Below are 24,918 nucleotides of genomic sequence, written 5' to 3' on the forward strand. Positions count from 1 at the left end.
AATGTGAAACCAAATCCGAGCAGCAGGTCACAGCGCCTAGTTATTTTAAAACCAATACTCAGCTACATCGACAGGACCATGGAAGTAACGCGGAACGGGCAGTTTAAAGAAACAATCGTCGCCTTGAGAGATACAGAGTAAAATGAGGGAGCGCCACTACGCTGGTTTAATGTGTATTGTTGTTTGGCTGCTCGTGCGTCTCCAATGTCTCTGCCCGTAGTTCTGCCTGGATCTTGTTGTCGTTTATCAGGGGCTGCTCTGGCCCATCAGTTCGCTAACGCCTCTTACAGAAGTCGCAGCCGCTGTGTGTCCGCTCTCCCGGCCCGTATGTCTGGATCGCAGACGCGGATGATCCCGGCGCTGCTGCCCGCTCGCCCTCTGCTCTCCCTCGGCTTGCTGCAGCTGGTTCTCGGCTGCTCCATGGTGGCGCTCTCTTTCGGGGCTCTGTCCCTTAGCAACTCGCCCCCTATTAGAAACTCCTGTCCGTTTTGGGCCGGCTCTTCTGTGAGTATTAGATTACTGGCCATAATCAGAGGTGCTATGTTTTTATTTTACACCACATAAGCATGCTACAGTAGGCTACAGATATTAAAATATTTACCTGATAATATGTCACTGATGTCTACAGCTTTTAATTGATTCATTACAAACGAACAGGTATAAGGAAGTTTTATTGCGGTCTAATGTGTTTCCAATGTAACGTTAGTCTGATACAGAAACGTGGTGCTACACTTTTAGTTCAGCCTATTTGCTATGACCAGACCACATCAGACACTGTAGTTTACCAATAATTCACTATGATGAAAGATCCGATCTGTTAATGTTGTAAATGAGTTATTAGTTAGACTTAACGAGTTGGCCACTAATGTGCAGTTGTTGCCTCAAGGAAATATTTCTACCTGATCTGTCCAGTATACTTTTATTGGTGTAACCTTATGTAGGCTGATTCAGTTAAATAAATTTGTAATATTTTATATTAAATAATAATTTAACTGTAATTTCTTAAGTTTTCAGATCTTTAGAAACTAGTGCCAAGTTTGTCCCTCAAAAGTGCAATTTACAATATCATTTCCTATATTTAAGTATGGTTTACATTTGTGGTCATTGGCAGGAGCTGAGTGAACTCGTCAGTGAAGTCATGGTTGAGTGTGAATCTCTTTTACTGCTTAACACTCTATAGTGAGATACTGTTTTTAAGTAATGCTGCCATATTATGCATACCACACACTTAAAAAAAAAAACTTATTTTGGCATGTAAACAACAGTTAAATAACAAGATCTAATGTTTGCTTATTTATATATTTGAGTTTGAAATTAATTAGTGATGAAGAAAATCAAGAAATTGTAACTCTAAAAACTCAAGTAAAAAAATCTGAAATAATTGTGTAATTTACCAACGATGGAAATAAAGATATTATAACAATGCTGAAATCACTGTCAAGTTGATTGTCTTATTAAATAATATATTTATTAATATTAATCAATTAATTAATTATTAAATACATTTTTTATAAGTTACCTGACGACAAAACATTTTACACTTAACAATGGAGCAACATACTTTTTGATTATGTATGAAAAGAAATGAGCTAAACACAGGAACCGCTCAGCTGAAATGGCAGTCCCACATCATTCAGTGTAATCGACAGGAAGTGGCAGGGTTAGAGGAAACACAAGGGAGCCGAGTATGGACAATAGTATTTGAGTGAGGCTGCCGGCTAACACCACACTGAGTGAGATGAGTCATTGAAACAGGTTTTAAAAGTGCTGAAGGCCCTTTTGAGAGTGTACAGCATGTGGTAATGGGTTCATTATCAGTTAACCTGTCTGTGAGTGTTTTCCTGTTCACTGAAAGTACTGTTTGTTTTCTGCAGGTCATCCTCTCTGGGATTATAGGACTAACCACATGGAAACGGCCAATGCTATTATTGGTATGTGTGTTTTGCCAATCTAAGACTGATGGTATTTAAGGCGACAGTTTTTGTGTTCCCTTTTGAATAAGCAACTTGAAAGTGGTTATATGATGTTTACTACACAGAATGAATCCTGTATTGATCTGAACAGCTGAACATAGGCCCTTAAATGACTCCTTAAAGGGATAGTTCACCCCAAAATGAAAATTCTGTCAGTAATACTGTTCCAACCCCGTAAGACTTTCGTTCATCTTCGGAACACAAATAAAGATATTTTTGATTAAATCTGAGAGCTGGATCACTCCTCCATAGGCTTCTAAGGGATCGAAACTTGGCGGCCCAGAAAAGTTAAAGACATCGTTAAAATAGTCCAAGTGACTACAGTGGCTCAATCTTAAGTTTATCAAGTGATGAGAATAATTTTTGTGTGCAAAAAACAAACAAAAATAACGACTTTATTCAACTATTAATTTCCTTCTCTGTGGGCCTCGAGATAGTTCGCGTAGTAGGGATGCATCGATCCGATACTCCGTATCGGTATCGGCTCCGATACTGCCATTTTTGCCGGATCGGGTATCGGTCAGAGGAGGCCGATCCAAATCCGATATTGTGCGTATTATTCTGTGTTATTGTTAAGCCCCACAAAAGGCACAAAAACATTATCAAGTACCATAAAGTTTTCGTGCACTATATTATGAGTGTTCTGAAGCCATTATATAGTATAATGTGAGATAAAAATTAATATTTAAGTCATTAAATTCAAGACCTCGTAAACTTTTTCCCTCCGCTGCGGCTGTCAGTCATTCTCCATTCAGCATTTAACAGCGCATGGCGTTCTGTTACGACAGGCAACACGATGAAACTCTCCAAGATCAAGATGATTCAATGTTACTATTATTATTCTTGATCTGTAGATAAAGGTCTATGGTTTAGCATAAAACAACTTTATATTGCTGGACTTTATTGCTGTAACTAAATCATGTTACTTTCTACCGGGCGTCTGTTAGATCGCAACAGAGTAGCCTAGAGTCAGAGAGCATTATAATTGTTCTTCACGCGCACAGTAACTGAAATTTAAAACTGTTAAAAGAAAAGGCTCAATAAACGATTGCATAGATACTGTGTATAATACACTACGCATCGATATGTCTTTCCTTTGTGCTTTGAACTGTTCAATGCGGATTCGACGCGCTGCGCGCTGTGACTCCGTGTTGCTTCAAGCGCATCATTCTGCGCTCGGGATGCGCATAAGCGCTGTGTGCCGCACTGTATTGGATCCTTTCATAATCATATAATACTACTTTTGCGCAATGAAAGATTATTAATAGCCTTTCTTGTTCTGTCCTATCTATCATATGTTGCTGCCTCATTAAACAGCTGTGCTATACATTTAAAACATGTCTCAATTTTATAGTAGCCTAGCCATAGGCTAGGCCCTATATATAATAATTTATCTTTTTGATTTTTGTTATCTTGTTTTTCATGAATGTATTTTACAACAATACAAAGAGCAATGTGTAATGTTTGACCAGATTTAGTGTTACACTTATTGTCTCTTATTTGTTCCCCTAAATTTTCTTCACTAAATGTTCAGATTTTATACAATTATTGTGCACTCATGATTTTTCTAGACTAAATTGCACTGCTGAATTATCCACTAATCTAGTTTATTATAGCATTTTTGTCACAGATTATGATAATATATTTTTTGGATTTGTTGTTTTTCTTTAAAATTAAGTTGTCTGTGTTAAGTAGATTGTGTTTAACACACAAAAGAGTGATTATCAGTTCAACACACAGAGTTATAGAAATTCTACTTGATTTAAAAAAAAAACTGCACTGGTATCGGATTGGTATCGGTATCGGCCGATACTCAGAATTTTGGGATCGGATCGGATCGGTTTTGAAAAAGCGGTATCGTTGCATCCCTATCGCGTAGTGTAACTGCGCAACGCTTCTGTGTTGTACGTCACACGTAGGCTCACTATTGGCCGATGCTGGTCATGTGTGTGATGCGTGTGACGTACAACACAGAAGCGTTGCGCAGTTACACTACGCGAACTATCTCGAGGCCCACAGAGAAGGAAATTAATAGTTGAATAAAGTCGTTATTTTTGTTTGTTTTTTGCGCACAAAAAGTATTCTCGTCGCTTGATAAACTTAAGATTGAGCCACTGTAGTCACTTGGACTATTTTAACAATGTCTTTAACTTTTTTGGGCCGGCCAGTTTCGATCCCTTAAGAAGCCTATGGAGGAGTGATCCAGCTCTCAGATTTAATCAAAAATATCTTAATTTGTGTTCCGAAGATGAACGAAAGTCTTACGGGGTTGGAACAACATCAGGGTGAGTAATTACTGACAGAATTTTCTTTTTGGGGTGAACTATACCTTTAAAGAGGATCTGTGCACTCCAGACATTCAGTTAAGTCTCAAGCCGACCATCAGCTTCTTCCTGTTGCCATTCATACACACTACTGTTAAAAAGTTTAGGGTCTGTAAGATTTTTTCGATGCATTAAATGCTGTTCTTTTGAACATTCTATTCATATAATAAAAAATGTTTTGTGGTGCAGCAAATCAGCATATTAGAATGATTTCTGAAGGATCATGTGACACTAAAGACTGGAGAAATGATGGTGAAAAAAGCATCTTTGCCATCACAGGAATAAATTATATTTTAAAATACAATATATTAAAATAGTAAACAGTTATTTTAAATTATAATAATATTTCACAAATTGTTTTATTGTATTTTTCGATCAATTAAATGCAGCCATGGTCAGCATGAGACTTCTTTCAAAAACATAAAATAAAATCTCACTGACCCCAAACTTGTGAACGCTAATGCAAGTATCATTTGCTAAATCCAGATTTATCAAATAAAATGACTGATTGGTTTTAATCTTTTTCTGTCTCCCACACAGGTAAATCTATTTGTATTGCTGTCAGTGGTCTGTATCCTGCTAAACCTGGCTGGGTTCATCCTCTGCTGTCAGGGGGCTCAGCTGATCTCCAGTACCATTAACTGCCAGCTGGTGAGGAATCTGTGCACTTGGAAATGTGCTGTGCTTGAGATAATAACATTACAATGTCAAATGACTCATGTATTGATGATTGTATTCAAGAACCTAGATGCAAAATATAAATAGAATCACAAATTAAGGTGGGGTAACACTTAAAGGGATAGTTCACTTTGAAATTAATTTTTGATATGTTTTAGCTTACCTTAAGGCAGGGCTCCAGACTAACTTTTCCACTGGTTGCACTGGTGCTACCAACTTTCTCAGTTAGTCGCACCAGCATATGATTTGGTCGCACCTTTTTTTTTTTTTGGCTACATGCCATGGGATTAATCAATGCATGCTGATGAATAGTGGTTTTAATGGACCAAGGCTAGCAAAGGCTTTCTGGGTTGCAGCAGAAATACCTGTAATATATTAATTATCATTGCCAAATTTCAGGATTTTCATGGATTTTGGACAGTAATTTTAATCTGTAATTTTAAGCATTTTACATTTGAATTATATACAATCTATCTATTTACATTTGAATCATATTCTATCTATCTATCTATCTATCTATCTATCTATCTATCTATCTATCTATCTATCTATCTATCTATCTATCTATCTATCTATCTATCTATCTATCTATCTATCTATCTATTATCATCTTTCTATCTTTTAAAAATCATTAAACATTCAAATGTAGGCTATGCATTACATTTTAAAAGATTAGAGTATTATAATAAACTGATACAGATTTTTCGTTATCAAAGTTTATAGTTGTAACAAAAAGCAGAAATCTCACACTCCTTACCTTCTGCATTTTATAATAATTTCCTTTTCCTCTGTCGAGCGATCATGAGAGTAATCGCTCGACAGAGGAAAATATAACCGCTGAAAAGACGTAGGAGGAAGGGGCTCTGTGTTTCGTGAGACCATTTTTATCATTTTTATATGCCTTAATTCGTGAATTCGTAATTGGCGCGTTTCACCATCAGTGTGCAATGCGCGTGACGTCTACGTTCGTCAATAAATAAACTGCACGTGTCTTGCGGAAGAACATTGTAGACGGAACTTCTCTCCGTTAATGTCTATGGCGAGTCACGCAGGCACTGGGCTACTCCGCAGCCGAGACGACCCCGGGATAAAATAGTCCGAATATAAACACTTATTATAGGCGTACCGTAGTGATTCAGAATAAGTCAAAAACACGGTTTGGAAAATGGATTCATGATGTAGCCTACTCGTTCATTCTGAACATAAGTTACGGACTGCAGCAGCTGATACAACGGCGTTCTGTTGCTCAAGCGTCCACTCGCACAAATGCGACCACATAACATTTCATCTCGCACATTCTCAAAAAATGGTCGCATATGCGACCAATTTGGTCGCAGTCTGGAACCCTGCCTTAAGGGCATCCAAGATGTAGGTGTCTTTGTTTCCGCAGTAGTTTCAATTTTGATATTTTTAGGTCAAACCGTTCTTGTCTGTCAGTCATATAATGCAGGTCTATGGTCACCACCTCAAAGAGCATGCACAGAGAAGTCCAAATTAAATATGATTTAATGACTCGTAAATGTAAGTACACATTGATGGCCTAAGACACGAAAGGTAGGTAAAAAGGAAGGTAAAAACGATATAAATACTGTTCGGTTTCTCACACAAACCGCTCGTTTCGTGTCTTAGGCCATCAATGTGTACTTACATTTACGAGTCATTAAATCATGTTTAATTTGGACTTCTCTGTGCATGCTCTTTGAGGTGGTGACCATAGACCTGCATTATATGACTGACAGACAAGAACGGTTTGACCTAAAAATATCAAAATTGAAACTACTGCGGAAACAAAGACACCTACATCTTGGATGCCCTTGAGGTAAGCTAAAACATATCAAAAATTAATTTCAAAGTGAACTATTCCTTTAAAGGCAGGGTAGGCAGTTTGTTTCTAAAACACTTTTTCCCAAATTTGTTTAAACTGTCTTTATATACCAATACATATCTAAAATGTAAGTACTCTGAAAAGCAGAGTATAAAAATCGAGTGTCTGTAGTCCTCTCAGGGCTGCAATAAACACAGCTACTCTTTCCATTCGGAACGAATGCAATGATTGGCTGGGCGACTGTCACTCTCCCTCGCTACCATGGCTACCACCCCTGCTGCTACAGGAGCTGCCCACATGCGCGCACCCGGTTGACTCGCTCATTTCGAAAGAGGAGAGGCACGTACCGGCCGGAAGCTAGGAAGTCTCACAATTATGGCAGAGAAAGAGCAGTCAAAATTCCCAGTACCACCTGTACCTGCATATACAGTCAGCGCAGGCAAACAAGGCAAAAAAAGGTGATGTCACTCCATGCACTGCGCTCCTCTCCGCTCGCCGCTGGTAAACGCGTCCTCCAGCTGAGCGGTCGGCATCACATGTTCATGTGTTTTGGGGGCGTGGCTTTGGAAGGAGCCCAGAAGGGAGGGGGTGGGAGTATCTCTGTTGGATACTTTCAAAATCCAACAGTTTTCTGCTAGTTTCTCAAACTTACCTACCCTGTCTTTAAGATACATTTATTAGGGCAACACAGAGCTACACAAACTATACTACATAAATTCATAAATAACATTTGTTGTAGTGTTACAGCAAAGAGGAATTAGTGTACTAAGCCTGCAACATTTGTGTTACAGACATGAAAGATAACTCAAATTGTGCAGAAAATTAGTATTCTGACTAGAATATCAGAGAGACTTGTGGCTAGGCTTTTTTTTTTTACTTAGACCAATTACATATTTGTAAACAACTACATAGCAACCACCTAGAACACCCTGGCAACCTCATTGCAAACACCGCACATCTGTACAGACCTGATTCAGACCATACATCTGTCATCTGTACTATGCGTATAGGACTGAAGTTTGTCCAAGTCAAAGAGAGCCCTGAAATTGAGTGTCAAAGCAGCTTTCCTTGAATTTGAATTAGGTTTGGGGCTGCTGTCATATCCAGGATAGGAAGGCTGTTCTTTTATCATTTCCACTTGTCATGAAAATGTCCCTGCCATATTAGTGAGCTCATATCTTTGAGCTGTTATCGCATGCAGATCAAAAGACTGTCAAATGTAGACAAGTGCCTGGAAACTTCATCCTAAGTCTCCTACATTGAATCCAAGCAGTTCTTTAAGTATTACTATATTATGTCATCAGACATCAATGAGAAACGAACATAATAAATTTGTTTCTGTGTTTCAGAGTGAGCAGGGCGATCTCTGTTACTGTTGTGCAGAAACACCAAGCGCACAGTGCAAAGAGGACAAGTTGATTAAGATCTACGCAGGTCATGCATGTGGCACAATGAGAATCCTGCTCAAGGTGTGTGTTCATCTTTGTAAATTATTTTTAAGTATTCAAATATTATTACACTACTACTTGGTAGACAGACAGACAGACAGATAGATAGATAGATAGATAGATAGATAGATAGATAGATAGATAGATAGATATACACTGATTAGCCACTTTATTAGGTACACCTTGCCAACCCGCGGAAGGCGGCCGGCCCTGATGGCGTCTGCGGACGCGTACTAAGGGACTGTGCGGACCAGCTGGTGGGGGTCTTTACTAAGATCTTCAACCAGTCACTATCCTAGCAAACTGTCCCATCCTGCCTGAAGTCCTCCATCATTGTTCCCCTGCCTAAAAAAACAAACTTCACTACCCTCAACGACTACCGGCCAGTAGCACTCACTCCTGTGGTGATGAAGTGCTTTGAGAAACTGGTCCGTAGTCACATCATGTCATTTTATCCTCCCACCTTCGACACACACCAGTTTGCTTACAGGGCGAACAGATCGACTGAGGATGCTGTGGCTACAGCCCTCCATGCTGCACTGTCTCATCTGGAGCAGCAGGGGAGCTATGCCCGGTTACTCTTCATAGACTTCAGCTCTGCTTTTAACACCATCCTCCCCCACAGACTGGTGTCCAAACTGTCCAACATTGGAATACCACACTCCACCTGCCTCTGGATTAAGGACTTTCTGTCACATCGCACTCAGAGGGTAAGACTTGGTCCTCATACATCCACAGCCCTCAGGCTCAGCACTGGCTCCCCGCAGGGCTGTGTGCTGAGTCCCCTGCTCTATACCCTCTACACCCATGACTGCACCCCAGCTCATCACAGCAACACCTTTGTCAAATTTGCTGATGATATCACGGTAGGGGGGATGAGTCCAATTACAGAGACGAGGTGGAGAAATTGGTGGGGTGGTGCAGAGTTAACAACTTGCTCCTCAACACATCAAAGACCAAGGAGCTCATTGTGGACTTCAGGAGGAAGAAAACGGTTATCCAGCCGCTGTTCATAGGCGGAGCCTGTGTAGAGAGGGTCTCTGACTTACGTTTCCTGGGAGTCAACATCATGGAGGACCTGACCTGCACTGTCCACACCACTGAGGTAGTGAAGAAGGCACAGCAGAGACTCTACTTCCTAAGAGTTCTCAGGAGGAACAACATCCCCAAAAAACTACTGGTGTCCTTCTATCGCTGCTCAATTGAGAGCATCCTGTCATACTGTCTCTGTGTGTGGTTTCCATGCTGCACTGTGGCACAGAGGAAAAAGCGCCAGGGTGTCATAAAGGCAGCACAGCAGGGCTCCAGACTAACTTTTTGCCTTGGTTGCACTGGTGCGCCTAACTTTTTTATTTAGGTGCACCAGCACAAAATTTAGGTGCACTCAAATTTTTCCTCGTCTCGCGTCGCCTTTAACGCCACAATTTCAAGGTCACCTTTTTATCACACTCCATATATTCATATATATTATGTAAATGCTTTTAAACAAGAATAAGGTGTAGTTTTTTTTTTTTTTTTTGAAGCACAATTATACTGTACATAAAAATATAAATCTTTAAAAAAAAATTAAAGTGCTGTTTTTACATTGTTCAAGTTAGGGCAGGGTATTGACACAAATTTCACAATTCGATTCAATATTGATTATTTTGGATATCAGGTACAATACATGGCAAATTTTCTCAAGAAAAACAAATCTCAACTAATGCTGTAAACTGGGAGTCAGTTGTAGCCTACTATGCTTCATTAGCCTACTATAATATTGAAGGTAAAAATTACCTGATTTGTACACAAACACCTAAATTACACTATTATTATTTTTTTAATAATAATAAAGTTATATGAAATATAAACATTTAAATGGTGGCTGCATAAAAACTTGCCAGATTTTTTTCAAACAACATGCAGTAAATATTGAAAAACATAAAAAATTATAATGAATATGTAATATGGTCCATATATTAGGCACAATGCTCCTCTAGAGTTAATTTTTCTAGCTAGCTAACGAGTTTATGGGCACTGGATATGTTTTTTCTGAGGTAAATGTGACGTTACATGACATTGTTTACAAGCGTTTTACTGACGTCTTTCCACGGTTGAAACACTGATTGAGCGATTCCATGTGAAAGATACGGATTTCGATAAGTTGTACTCTATCTTTTAACACACTTTCAGATGCTCGTTCATGTTTATTTCGCGCTGTAACTGGTATTATTAAGGCGGAAGAGAAAATCATGCTTCTCTTGAGCAGAACCAGAGCGATCTCACGCCACAGCGTCAATACACTATTATATTTATGTTTTTGAATTTCGTAAAAAAATGGACCTAATTTGAAATCTGAGACTTTGTTTCATATCAATAGTAACAAAGCACAAAGATTATTGCGATTTATTGGATGGGATGCTCGCTACAATGTTCCATTCATTCATCAACTGAAAACAGCATAGCCCAACGTTTCGTAAAAATCAACGAGAATCGATTAAAATCGAGAAATTTACCTAGTTCAAGTAGCCTACATTTTTAAAAGTTTCGTCTGTTTTCCTGCGTTTATTTAGCTGATGCTGCTGATTGCCGTAACTGATTCTCTGGTGCTCAGGTGACAGGTCGCAATTTATTTCAATCACACAGCACGGAGCATTTTAGTCCTACAGGAACATCTGAACCACAACCAATCAGAGGCAAAGACCCGCCCAATCTCTATCTCTGATTGGTTTAGACCACGATATGATCCAACCATGCGTGCAAGGAGAACAAAATACTCGTTTGTGGAGAGGCAACGGATGCGATCATGCGAGAACGTTAGGTGCACTGGTGCGACCTAGGAAAATTTCTTGTCGCACCCTTACAAATTTTGGTCGCATGTGCGACCAAAATGGTCGCACTCTAGAGCCCTGCACAGAAAATCACTGGTTCCCCCCTCCCCACTCTGGAAGAACTTCACAGCTCTCGCTGCATCAAAAAGGCCAAAACCATCATACAGGACTCATCACACCCTGGTCATACACTGTTCAGACTACTGCCGTCAGGCAGGAGATATAGGTCCATGAAAACAAGAACAAATAGACTACAAAACAGCTTTTATCCAACAGCCATAAGTGCATTAAATAATGCTGCTAAATGATAGTCCCCACCACTGATTGGTGTCAAAAGGGTCATGTGCAATTTTTATTTATTTATTTATTTATTTATTTATTTATTTTTTTTAAATGTGAATGTCTGCTTGGGTGTGTCTCCTATGTGTTTTTAGTATTAATTTGTATGTAGTAGCAGTATTTTAGTTGTTTTAGATGGTTGGTACCTGACAAGGACTGTACTTAATTTTGTTGTACTCGTTACAATGACAAATAAATATTCTAATATTCTATTCTAAATGTATGCGTGGCATACATTTAACAAGGTCCTGGAAACATTCCTCAGAGATTTTGGTCCATATTGACCTGATAGCCTCACACCATTGCTGCAGATTTGTCGGGTGCACATCCATGATGCGAATCTCCCATTCCACCACATCCTAAAGTTGCTCTATTGGATTGAGATCTGGTGACTGAGGAGTCAGTTCCAGTATAGTGAGCTCATTGTCATGTTCAAGAAACCCAGTGGAGATGATTTGAGCTTTGTGACATGGTGTGTTATCCTGCTGGAAGTAGCCATCAGAAGATGAAAACCCCAGTAGATCAGCAGTTTGTGAAGTACTCAGACCAGCCCGTCTGGCACCAACAACCATGGCACGTTCAAAGTCTCTTAAATTACCTTTCTTCCCCATTCTGATGCTCAGTTTGAACTTCAGCAGATCGTCTTGACCATGCCTACATGCCTAAATGCATTGAGTTTCTGCCATGTGATTTGCTGATTAGATATGTGTTAACAAGAAGTTGAACAGGTGTACCTAAAAAGTGTCTGGTGTGTGTATATAGAAGACAGATATAATATATAAGAGACGTCAAACAGGCATATAGGAAATCATTAATTTGGGAAATGGGAAATATGCAGTTTGGTATAATTAGGCCAGGTTAGGAAAATATTTGACTGCAGAATGCCATGACAGACCATAAAGTTTTCTCTCTTCCAGAAAGTGCTCTTTGCATTGTGTGCGCTGAATGCTCTGGCCACAGCTGTGTGTCTGGTTGCTGCTGCGCTCAGATATCTCCAGATCTTCTCAACCAGACGGCCCTGCATGGTGAGATAAATCATATTACAGAAAATATGAAGAAGAAAAAAATCTATAATATAATATAATTCTTGGTCAGTGTCTGGCATAGATTATTTAGACTGTTTAGACATGTTGTGTCAGATATTTCTAAGGCCTGGTCATGTGATTATGATGGTCTTTGGCAGGAAGAGGCCAGGCCTGTCCCAGAGGAAGTGGATGAGCAGACTCATCTTCCTGACCCAGACGAATTTGTAGCCCCTGCACCTCCTCCTTCATACTTCTCCACCTTCTACTCTTACACCCCTCGTCTGGCTCGGAGGTAAAATATGATTTAATTGAATTATTATTACTGAATCAACTTGACTGTGTTGGGTTTATTTTTTAATGACACATAAATTAATCTATACTTTTTATTTGATGAATTATACTACTTTTATTTTTTTTTTAAAAGAAAAAAAAAGTAAACGTTTGGATTAATCATAATTAAATATAAAACACATAATATATAATTTGCATAAGTAATATGAATAATGTACAACATACACTATCGTTCAAAAGTTTGGTAAGATTTATAATGTCCTTGAAAGAAGTCTCTTATCCTCAAAAAATCAATCTTAGGTGACAAATACACTACTATTCAAAAGTTAGTTATTCAAAAAATGTTTGAATAAAGTTTTTTACGTTCTGCATTTTGATCAAAAATACAGTAAAAACTGTAATTTTCTTAAATATTATTACAATTTCAAATAGCTGTTTTTTGTTTTAATATATTACATTTTAAAAAGTAATTTATTCCTGTGGTCAAAGCTGAATTTTCAGCACCATTACTCCAGTCTTCAGTGTCACATGATCCATCAGAAATCATTCTAATATGCTCAAGAAACATTTTTATTATTATCAATGTTGAAAACAGTTGTGCTGCTTATAATATTTTGTGGAAAGCCCTTTTTCAGGATTCTTTGATGAATAGAATGTTCAAAAGAACAGCATTTATTTCAAATAGAGTTTTGTAACATTATTATAAATATTTTTAGTGTCTCTTTTGATCAATTTAACGTGTCCTTGCTGAATATTAATTCCATTTAATAAACTTTTAAACGGTAATGTTTGTATATGTAAACTAATCAGGTGAAATATCTATTAAGGTAACATCTGCATAATTTCACTTTTTACAGTATACAGTAACAGTATGATAAAATCTTTCAAGCATTCCTTGATCCTGCTGAAGTATTAGTGTCACACACACACACACACAGTCGCACAGACATGCACTTTGATCTTGAATTCTTAACCAAAAATACAGCAGGATTTATCAGATTTGTTAGTGGGTGGCTCAGTGTTTGGCAGGCAACCAAAATATTTTGGCAACCTAAAACAGGATTAAAGTTTGTGTGTGGGAAAGCATGATATACTCCTGTTTCATTGGATGTCCTGATCAAAGACTAATGGGTGTATATCTTCAATGTTATATATTATACTGTCGTTATATTTTCTCATGGCTTGTTTACAGTGTAAATGTGTGTGTTTTGACAGGATGTTTGGTGACGGTATGATTCCTCTTCCTCATATATACGGTGCCAGAATTAAAGGAGTGGAGGTGTTCTGTCCTCTAGACCCTCCTCCACCTTATGAAGCTGTTGCACCGCAGCCAGCAGCTCAGGTACTGATTCATATAGTGATCATATGCCATCTGCTATCGCATAATCATCTCTGTGATGAAAGTCAAAGGGCAGTTAGCATTTACAGCATTTATTCATGATAGCATTTCAACTCTGTGAAGTAGACCTTACTGACCTCATTTCAGCAAACATGGCACCATGTCCTGGTCCTGCAGGCTTACATTGGCAACAGCTCAATCAAATACAGTCCTTGTCCGCTCACTGACCTTCTGTATTTATATCAGGCCCAGAATACTGAGGTGCAAATGACCGATCTGACCGAGGTCCTCACAGAGAGTGCAGAGACGGAGACGCCCAGTGATGGTATGAACTAGTTGTATTTTTGCATATAGACTTGTTGAGAGGAGCAGTATAGATAAACATTGACATTACAGACTTAAAGGGTTAGTTCACCCAAAAATGAAAATTAACCCATGATTTACTCACCCTCAAGTCATCCTAGGTCCATATGACATTCTTCTTTCAGACGAATACAATACGGAGTTATATTAAAAACTGTCCTGGCTCTTCCCAGCTTTATAGTGGGAGTGAATGGCTGTTTCTGTTTTGTAGTCCATAAAAGTGCATCTATCCATCATAAAAGTGCTCCATACGGCTCCGGGGGGTTAATAAAGGCCTTCTGAAGTGAAGCGATGCAGAAAAATATTCATATTTAACATGTTACAAAGTAAAATTCTAGCTTCCGGCCAAACGAACATATGTAGTCTACTTACACCTAAAGCGCAACTTGTGACGTTGGAAGTAACGTAGTGCGTTATGGCGTAGCGTAAATATCAGCAGTACGTCGCATTACATGCGCTTAGACAAAAAGTCGAATCCGTTTGTTCGTTTGGCCGGAAGCTAGTTATTTTACTTTATAAAGTTTTAAACATGAATATTTTTCTATATATATACACTCACCTAAAGGATTATTAGGAACACCTGTTCAATTTCTCATTAATGCAATTATCTAATCAACCAATCACATGGCAGTTGCTTCAATGCATTTAGGGGTGTGGTCCTGGTCAAGACAATGTCCTGAACTCCAAACTGAATGTCAGAATGGGAAAGAAAGGTGATTTGAGCGTGGCATGGTTGTTGGTGCCAGACGGGCCGGTCTGAGTATTTTACAATCTGCTCAGTTACTGGGATTTTCACGCACAACCATTTCTAGGGTTTACAAAGAATGGTGTGAAAAGGGAAAAACATCCAGTATGCGGCAGTCCTGTGGGCGAAAATGCCTTGTTGATGCTAGAGGTCAGAGGAGAATGGGCCGACTGATTCAAGCTGATAGAAGAGCAACTTTGACTGAAATAACCACTCGTTACAACCGAGGTATGCAGCAAAGCATTTGTGAAGCCACAACACGCACAACCTTGAGGCGGATGGGCTACAACAGCAGAAGACCCCACCGGGTACCACTCATCTCCAATACAAATAGGAAAAAGAGGCTACAATTTGCAAGAGCACACCAAAATTGGACAGTTGAAGACTGGAAAAATGTTGCCTGGTCTGATGAGTCTCGATTTCTGTTGAGACATTCAGATGGTAGAGTCAGAATTTGGCGTAAACAGAATGAGAACATGGATCCATCATGCCTTGTTACTAGGGATGCACCGAATATTCGGCCACCGAAAATTTTCGGCCGAAAATGGCCCAAAAGTGCATTTTCGGTTTTCGGCCGAAAGACTTTTATCACCGAAACAATACGGCCGAAATGTTGTGATGACGCAAACAGAAACCGCGACCTGCACGTGCTTGTCTGAAGCAACATGTCTGCGGTGTGGACGTATTTCAGTATATCGCGAGGAGACGGAAGCCTTGTTTATACTTTCGCCTGGCTCCGCAGAGCGAGTCTCCACAGACAGCGCGCGCACCTCTCCAAACGGTCGAGGCGTTTATACTTGACGCGCTCGCCGTTGCACTATTCTTTGAAACGACAGGAGACGACTCAAGTAACTGTCCTCTAACCATCACGAATCGGTGAGAAGAAAGATAAACACGTGACAATGTTTATTTTTTAGTATACCACCACCAATACAAAAATAATTATGTAAAACCCAGTAAACCCTGAGATTATTAGGCTACTTGTGACATTACAAAAAAATATGTATATGGGAACATGTATGTATACAACTAAATTAACGCTCTCTTAAATATTTTCTAATTTCACTAAACATATTTCATTAAGTTTCGTGTACATTTGTATTAAACCTGGACCTTTGTTCATTAAAAAAGGCTTTTTATGCTATTGTATGCTCATTTTTTAAAATGTAAGCAACTAATTTAGACGTGCAAACTGGGTGCTGGTGTGATGAGAAGTTCGTGCTCGGCTTTGTTTTTATGAGAGAAGAACATTTAATTTTAAAACCTTTCTGCAGGCCAGTAGATTATTATTTAATGTACACATGAGTGGGGTCAAGTTAAACATTTTAGTTAGAATTTTATTTTATACTGTGCATTGTTGCAATGTGCTAAATAAATATTTGCATAATTTGTAATTGATTTATTCTTTGAAAATGTTATATTAATTTATGCAATTGCAATGCCTTGATTTTAGTAAAGTTTGTACACAGTCATAGCCATAAATGCAATGGTACTAATAATTGGCATAATTTCTTTCGGTGTTTCGGTTTTCGGTTTTCGGCCTTGGTTTCCTCTTTTTCGGTTTTCAGTTTCGGCCAAGAATTTTCAGTTCGGTGCATCCCTACTTGTTACCACTGTGCAGGCTGGTGGTGGTGGTGTAATGGTGTGGGGGATGTTTTCTTGGCACACTTTAGGCCCCTTAGTGCCAATTGGGCATCGTTTAAATGCCACGGCCTACCTGAGCATTGTTTCTGACCATGTCCATTCCTTTATGGCCACCATGTACCCATCCTCTGATGGCTACTTCCAGCAGGATAATGCACCATGTCACAAAGCTCGAATCATTTCAAATTGGTTTCTTGAACATGACAATGAGTTCACTGTACTAAAATGGCCCCACAGTCACCAGATCTCAACCCAATAGAGCATCTTTGGGATGTGGTGGAACGGGAGCTTCGTGCCCTGGATGTGCATCCCACAAATCTCCATCAACTGCAAGATGCTATCCTATCAATATGGGCCAACATTTCTAAAGAATGCTTTCAGCACCTTGTTGAATCAATGCCACGTAGAATTAAAGGGTTAGTTCACCCAAAAATGAAAATTCTGTCAGTATTTACTCACCCTCATGTTGTTCCAACCCCGTAAGACCTTCGTTCATCTTCGGAACACGAATTAAGATATTTTTGATGAAATCTGAGAGCTGGATCACTCCTCCATACTAGTCCATAGGCTTCTTTAGAGATTGAACTTGCCGGCCTCGAAAAGTTATTAAAGACATCGTTAAAATAGTCCAAGTGACTACAGTGGCTCAATCTTAAGTTTATCAAGCGACGAGAATACTTTTTGTGCGCAAAAACAAACAAAAATAACGACTTTATTTCAACTATTCATTTCCTTCTCTTTGGGCCTCTAGTCAGTTAACGTAGTGTGATTCCGTAGAGCTACGTCACACGTAGGCTCACTATTGGCCAATGCTGGTCATGTGCGTGATGCATGTGACGTACAACAACAGAAGCTTACGCTATTACACTAGTGAACTGACTCGAGGCCCACAGAGAAGGAAATTAATAGTTGAAATAAAGTCGTTATTTTTGTTTTTTTTTTGCGTACAAAAAGTATTCTCGTCGCTTGATAAACTTAAGATTGAGCCACTGTAGTCACTTGGACTATTTTAACGATGTCTTTAATAACTTTTCGAGGCCGGCAAGTTCAATCCCTGAAGAAGCCTATGGACTAGTATGGAGGAGTGATCCAGCTCTCAGATTTCATCAAAAATATCTTAATTCGTGTTCCGAAGATGAACGAAGGTCTTACGGGGTTGGAACAACATGAGGGTGAGTAATTACTGACAGAATTTTCATTTTTGGGTGAACTAACCCTTTCAGGCAGTTCTGAAGGCGAAAGGGGGTCAAACATAGTATTAGTATGGTGTTCCTAATAATCCTTTAGGTGAGTGTATGTATATATATATATATATATATATATATATATATACAGTATAATATATATACACAAACGCAGTGGCGTAGGTTTGATTTTGAAATTGGTGGGGACGGGGACATCAATATAAATATATTTTAAGTTTTGATCGAAATTATTGCTAGGGATATATCAGTGTCACTGGATATTGGTAGGGACACGTCCCTAGTGTCCCTACTAAATTCTACGCCCCTGCACAAACGCATCGCTTCACTTCAGAAGGCCTTTATTAAGGCCGTGTGGAGCACTTTTATGATGGATAGATGCACTTTTATGGGCATCAAAACAGAAACAGCCATTCACTGCCATTATAAAGCCTGGAAGAGCCAGGACATTTTATTTTTTAATTTATATCTCCGGTTGTATTCGTCTGAAAGAAAAATTTCATACACACCTAGGATGACTTGAGGGTGAGTAAATCATGGGCTAATTTTCATTTTTGGGTGAACTATCCCTTTAAGGACCACACCAAGGACGATGACTATAACAATAATGTTAAAGATATAGTTCTAAAAATCGTTCTAAATGTAAAAGAATAGCAGAGTCCACACCACAACTATAACGATAATGGGACAGAGAAACAATATAATTGAAAGCACTTTCAGAATTATTTTTTCCAGCTGATAAATGATAAAAACATTGACAGCCTTTTAGAATCCATCCTGACCATTTAAAGCGACAGACAACAAAACTGAGGAACTAATATAGTTATAGTTATCTTATAGTTATAATTATAGTTGTCGTTCATGGTGTGAACGGGCCTTCACAGTTGTCTCTGAACATTAAACCATGGCATGTGAAAGCATTTTAACATAGAACAAAAGACAGTTCACCTTTTAAAACATTGCAAGTTAGGTGTAATGGTGTTATAATCAACAAATAGAAAATTCCCTTTTAAAAATCTGGAGCTGCTACGTGAAGGTGTTATTGATACCGCTTCTATGAATCCAGTGCCTCTGGTACTCTATATTTAATCAAGATGCTCACAGCGTATCACAGTACCAGTCCATAATTATGTCATCTGTGTATTAAAGGAAATGTATTTTAGTGGCGTCAGTTGTATGTCCAGTGTTCCTCGGTGAGGGATCTATTTTTCTTTTTATAGCTGTCTGTATCCTTCAACACATTCAAAGATAGCACGACATGTTTTTAATGATCCTCCACAGGTTACTATTCAGATGGGGGCCACTTTTCAAAATGTTCTAATTTCACACAGAATTTTTTATCACCAATTATATTATCAGCATAACAATTTGAAACGTAATTGAATTGAAAAATGAAGATGAATTTGGTTTAATGACAGCAGAACCTGAACTGCATGATCTTCACATGTTTGTCATTTCCAGATTTAAAAGGGAATTAAAAAAATAATAATATTTTTTTATTCAGCAAGGATGCATTCAATTGACCAAAAGTGATTTTTATATCAAATAAATGCTGTTCTTTTGTACTTTCAATTCATCAATTCTGATTCATCATGCGACTTAAGACTGGAGTAATGGCTGCTGAAAATTCAGCTTTGCATCACAGGAATAAATTACATTTTATAATACATTTAAAAAAATAAAAAATAAATGTTAATTGTAATATTTTTTTCACAATATTACTGGGTTTTTTTTTACTGTTTTTTTTTATCAAATAAATGCAGCCTTGGTAAGCATAAGAGACTTCTTTCAAAAAATATTAAGATAGATTGGTAGATTTTAGATATTGTTATTTGTTATGAAGTAACATGATGTTACATCTCTTGATTTCGACAGCACAACTCTTAAAATGGTCTCTGGTAGACTTTATAGACTAGGTTTGTTTTGGCCAGATTCCTCTTTTGATGGATTTGACCAAGCAGTTGCTGACACAGGACAAACATAAAGAAAAACAAGAAAGACTTCAGAACAAATTATGTTTCTTTATGTAGTTTGTTTGCATGTTTTATTCAGACCAGAGCTGTCAGACGGCCATATTGAGCCCCACCCCGCCGAGACAGTCCTCACCACACCCTCACAGCACAGTCTCCAACAGCCGAAAACCCCACAGACCTCGCCTCCGCAGGTCCAACAGCGACCCCGTCCTGCTAGACCTGACCGCCAAAGGTAAGGGAAGGAATCCTCAAAATGGTCTGGTTGGTCAATTGCGACAGTCTAGTCTGATATAAATGCAGTAGTCAACATTTGAAGTGGATCAAAACCCTTTCATCAAAGTTATACATGAATTTTGAACCAATACCCGTTCTTGTCTTTGGACAACTTTGATTAACTTTTTTGATCCACTTCAAATGTTGACTACGTAATATATATTTTACCTAAGCAAAATTAGATATTAAAAACAAGATATTAAAACTTTATTTTAGGAGATATGTTCTTGTCAGGGTGCTGATATGTTCTTGTAGCGTACAAGCAGAGTTGTCTTGTTTTAAGCCTAAATCTACATAAAATAATTTTTCCATAAAAGGTCGAAGAGCAGACACTGACACAATTCTTTATAATTAGTTTATGAACACTGGCTTCTCTCCAATTACAGATGGAGGTTTCTTTTTACTTGGTGTGTGTATCCAAAGCAGAGAACTGGTCTGATAGTAAATCTAGAGGAACTATACCTGTCAGTGGTTACTTTAAGCCCTTTTTTAAATATAGGACTCTCAGTGTTACTGATGAGGGGGAGCAGAGGGCGATTAAATACACGGCCATAAATTGACTCCATTTCTTCAAGTTTTTTCTTCAAGAAATCTCTCTCACACACACTAGTGAAACCTTCTCTTATGTCTATCTGATGTAGGATTAACGGTTTATGTAGTGTTTATGCTTTTCCAAGTCCTGTACAACTGAAAACTGAAACTGGTCTTGGCCGTTATACCAACACCAACTGGCTTAGGTGGATACATTTCTGTTTAACTTGGTCAAATAGAGCGGTTCAGTTTCTTGTCCTAAACGCTATAAGAGAATTATGATGTTTGAGCCATGGGCTTCCTCAGTGATTTTGAATGTGTTTTTGAAATAACAGTTTTTAATTTATGAGTACAGAATAGCCTGTGGCTAGTTAAAATTACTCGAAGAGACTTTGATGCTTTGTCCTACTACTGAAATTACACACATTCTCAGCTTAAATGTGAATATTCAGGATTCCCTGCGCTTTCAGGCAAAATAAAAGCTTGATGGTTTAATGTTCGAAAATTACGATAAATATTCGTATTTTAACGATGTGTGTTTTTTTCATGCATCTGTCAATTTTGAGATTTTGGGCTTTTTGGCTTTTCATAAAGTGTTTTTTTCAGACTAGTGGAAAGAAAACGTCCAAAAATACACTTTTACCAGTATCTTTTAGATCACTTTATCTATTTGTGTGTAATTTCAATTACAGTATATATCTTTAAAGGCCGTTTTCTCAAAATGATTTATTCCTCCTACACTGCCTGAAATCTCTACTTCAGTAGCACTTATATACACCAAACTTTACAGTTTTATTCTTATCTTTATTCTGAAGGTTTTTACAGAGGGGTTTGTTCATATATAGGTTTCCTGATTTTATAAAAAAAAATGTATTCCTAAAAAAATTGTGAAAATGTATTTATTTTTGGCTGTTGACAGTAATAGTGATAAATAGAGATATCCAAAATCCCCTCTGTAAAAACCTTTGACTCTAATAATATATATAAAAAAATAAACAAGTATTTTGAACCTGACTTCATCCAATGTTCAGATTTTTGTTATAGACATTTATGCAAATTAGTGCATATTAAATAAGTAATGCCTCATTTGCATATTTAAACATAACATTTCAGAAAACTTGTAATACAATTTGTTTTGCAATTATTAATGTAATCAATCAACTCGTGAAGTATGGTGGTATCTATTAGTTATTTTTTTTACCCTATTCACCTGGGGGTGCCTTAAATAATATTTTTATTGAATAATAATACTTAACAATATTAAATAATTAGTTACATGAATGTAAATAGGAATCTAATAGTAACATACATAATAATAATAATAATATATTGATGATAATAATAATAATATATTATTAATATATAATATGTCTTATTAATATAAAATAAAAAATGTTGGCCGCACAACAAACAAGTATAGCATTTTTGTGTAAAAAATTGCAATTAGATTTCCACCCTCTAATTGTGTGGCTCTGCTTGAAAGCATTGTGTGCTTTAAAAAAGTGAAATGAGTTTATCTCCAATGAGTGTACATAGTTGTACACATATTTGTCAAAAACATGGAGGGGTAAATATGTCATTGTGATATTGGTATATCTCTCTCTCTCATAGTAATGAGTTGTGAAGCCGCTACACAGACAGAATTAGGCCTGGCGTCAGCGACAGGAACGGAGCATGGGACGGTTACGCTACGACGGGGCCGTGGCAAACGGAAGCCTCGTCCCAACTCCATGGTGGACTACCAGAACTATAGAGACACAAAACTGCTGGTGGCACGTTTTCTGGAGCAGTCGTCATGCAGCTTGACCCCTGAGGTACAGGAGCTGGTCAACAGCATCAAAACCGTGCTGCGCTCTGATGAGGAACACATGGAGGAGGCCGTTCGCTGTGCCAGCTTCATCGACCAGGCAAGACACAAAAAAACGCATAGTATTGCTTAGAGCACGTGCTCTGACACATTTAGCTTTGGTGCTCAAGTGGGCGATCCAGCTCGTGACATTTTAACAGGGATAGTTTCATAGATTGTCATCATTTACTCTTTTTACTCATACTCAGTTTTTCCAAACCTGTATAAGTTTCTTTCTTCTGCTGAACACAAAAGAAGATGTTTTGAAGAATATGGGTAACCAAATAGTTGATGAGCCCCACTGACTTCCATAGTAGGAAAAAAAATACTATGGAAGTCAATGGGGCCCATCAAAATGTTGAGTAAATGATGACAGAATTTTCATTTTTGGGTGAACTATCTCTTTAACCCTGTAAAGCCTGACATATGAAATAGTTGGAACAGTTTATTTGACCTTTAGACAAAATCAAAAAAGTATCATATTTGATACATCAGGCTATTAGGCTCATATAATACAGGTGAATATGGAGCTCATACTTGAGTAAGGGAAAACACCTCTATGAGTCCCAAACTGAGCAAAAATATGCAATTTGGTGCAGTTGCTGATATTTCTATAGCCAAAAAGTAAGATGAAATTCTGATTGCTTATAATGTAAATCAATGAGATCTTTATAACAGTACAGCATTAGCAGACTACCTACATAATGCATATAAATACAATTTGTACTCTATATCTCCCAATAATATGTCTTGTAAGATGATATTTAACTGATTTAGTTTTAAGCTCTTTAGTTTTAACTATGGGGGCAAAACATATAATTCATACAACAACGATTGAGAAATGTTCAAATAAACATTCCTCAATGTATCATATTTGATACTCACATTGATTTTTCTAAATAATTATGTGTGGATAATCTAGTTGCTTCAGTCCAGTAAGTGTTTATCTTGAAATATTGCTAACAATATAAAAGTATTTACATTTAATTTATAAAAAACAGTAAAGATTTCACGGCAAAGCGGCACAATCTGACGGGGGATGTTTTTACAGTTATATTAAAAGGCCTTTTACTTGCTAAAAAGTACAAACTATCAATCTGACGACAGAAGGCATGAAGTAGATTTTGTACAACATGTTTTATTAGCAATGTTTTGATCATTTGAAATTAGCATATCTTATATAATACAGTAGGTTTTATAAGATGAATATCCCATTCAGCCATTTTTGTTCCTATAATTTCCTGTCCTCTAAGAGATCATGTTCATTAATGTTTCCAGGCCATCACAGTTTCAGAGGTTGCACCAGCTCAATCGGCGCAGACGGAGCTCCCATCCAACACGCTGCCGCTGCGCAAACGTCCGGGCGTCCTTCACCTGCGCAGCTGTGGCGATCTCAGCTCCTTCACCTGCGCACAGCTCACAGGCACCCGTTCTCGGACTAATTCCAGGATGAGTTCTCGGGCAGGATCCCGCCGCCTGGAACAGGAACGCCCACACAGCCTTATAGGAGTCTTCCGAGAAACTGTCCTCTGAGCGACGTCTCAAACAGACTGGATATGCGCGGAAAGCGAGGAAACAGACTCTGTCCCAGTCGGGTGAAGGTATGGTGAACACCACAACGTGACGGAAGCTAAGCTTTGTATAGAGTACAGATGATTTCACTTCATTTTCTGTTTTTGTTTGTCAGTGTGTATACTGAATATTATTCATTTTTAATTTTAGTTGGAATTCCAGCTGTTGCTTGTTTTTATTTTTTCACATGATTATAATAAAACACTGGGGGAAAAAAAAAAAAATGTTTATTTACCAAATGTCCATGTTCCTTATTTAAAAATGATTTAAAAATAGACTATGTGAAAAATACAATAATCATTATATTAAGAGAAACATTAAAATAGTATGGCTATATTTAGCTTAATGTGATGTGGAGAATTACTCAATGCTAATTAAATCAGCATATTGTGAGATAGAGAGAATGAATTTGAAACTTTTTATTTTATTTTATTTGACCATTCTGAACAATATTATTATTTCGGTCATACTTTAGTTTAGGGTTCAGTTCTCACTATTAACTATGACTTTTGCCTCAGTAAACTCCTAATTACTGCTTATTAATAGTAAGGTAGTTGTTAAGTTTAGGTATTGGGTAGGATTAAGGGGATAAGGCATTTAAAATGTGCTTTATAAGTACCAATAAACAGCCAATATCCTAGTAACATGCATGCTAATAAGCAACTATAGTTAATAGTGAGAATTGGACCATAAACTAAAATGTAATGAGATGTTCTC

At 37.9% G+C, this 24,918-nt stretch overlaps 1 protein-coding gene across 1 annotated transcript; it reads left to right on the forward strand.

Annotated features, from left to right (window-relative positions):
• Positions 1-24,551, forward strand: fam189a2 (family with sequence similarity 189 member A2). Its single transcript, XM_056237444.1, has 11 exons — positions 1-504; positions 1,875-1,931; positions 4,838-4,948; positions 8,150-8,269; positions 12,315-12,422; positions 12,581-12,714; positions 13,929-14,055; positions 14,299-14,377; positions 20,059-20,211; positions 22,395-22,690; positions 23,908-24,551. The coding sequence occupies exons 1-11, from the start codon at positions 205-207 to the stop codon at positions 24,160-24,162; spliced, it is 1,740 nt and encodes a 579-aa protein (XP_056093419.1). The 5' UTR covers positions 1-204; the 3' UTR covers positions 24,163-24,551.
• The last annotated feature ends 367 nt before the right edge of the window (positions 24,552-24,918 follow it).

Source organism: Rhinichthys klamathensis, unplaced genomic scaffold (assembly GCF_029890125.1).
Source record: "Rhinichthys klamathensis goyatoka isolate OS25496 unplaced genomic scaffold, OSU_Roscu_1.1 h1tg000019l_1, whole genome shotgun sequence".
NCBI lineage: Eukaryota > Metazoa > Chordata > Actinopteri > Cypriniformes > Leuciscidae > Rhinichthys > Rhinichthys klamathensis.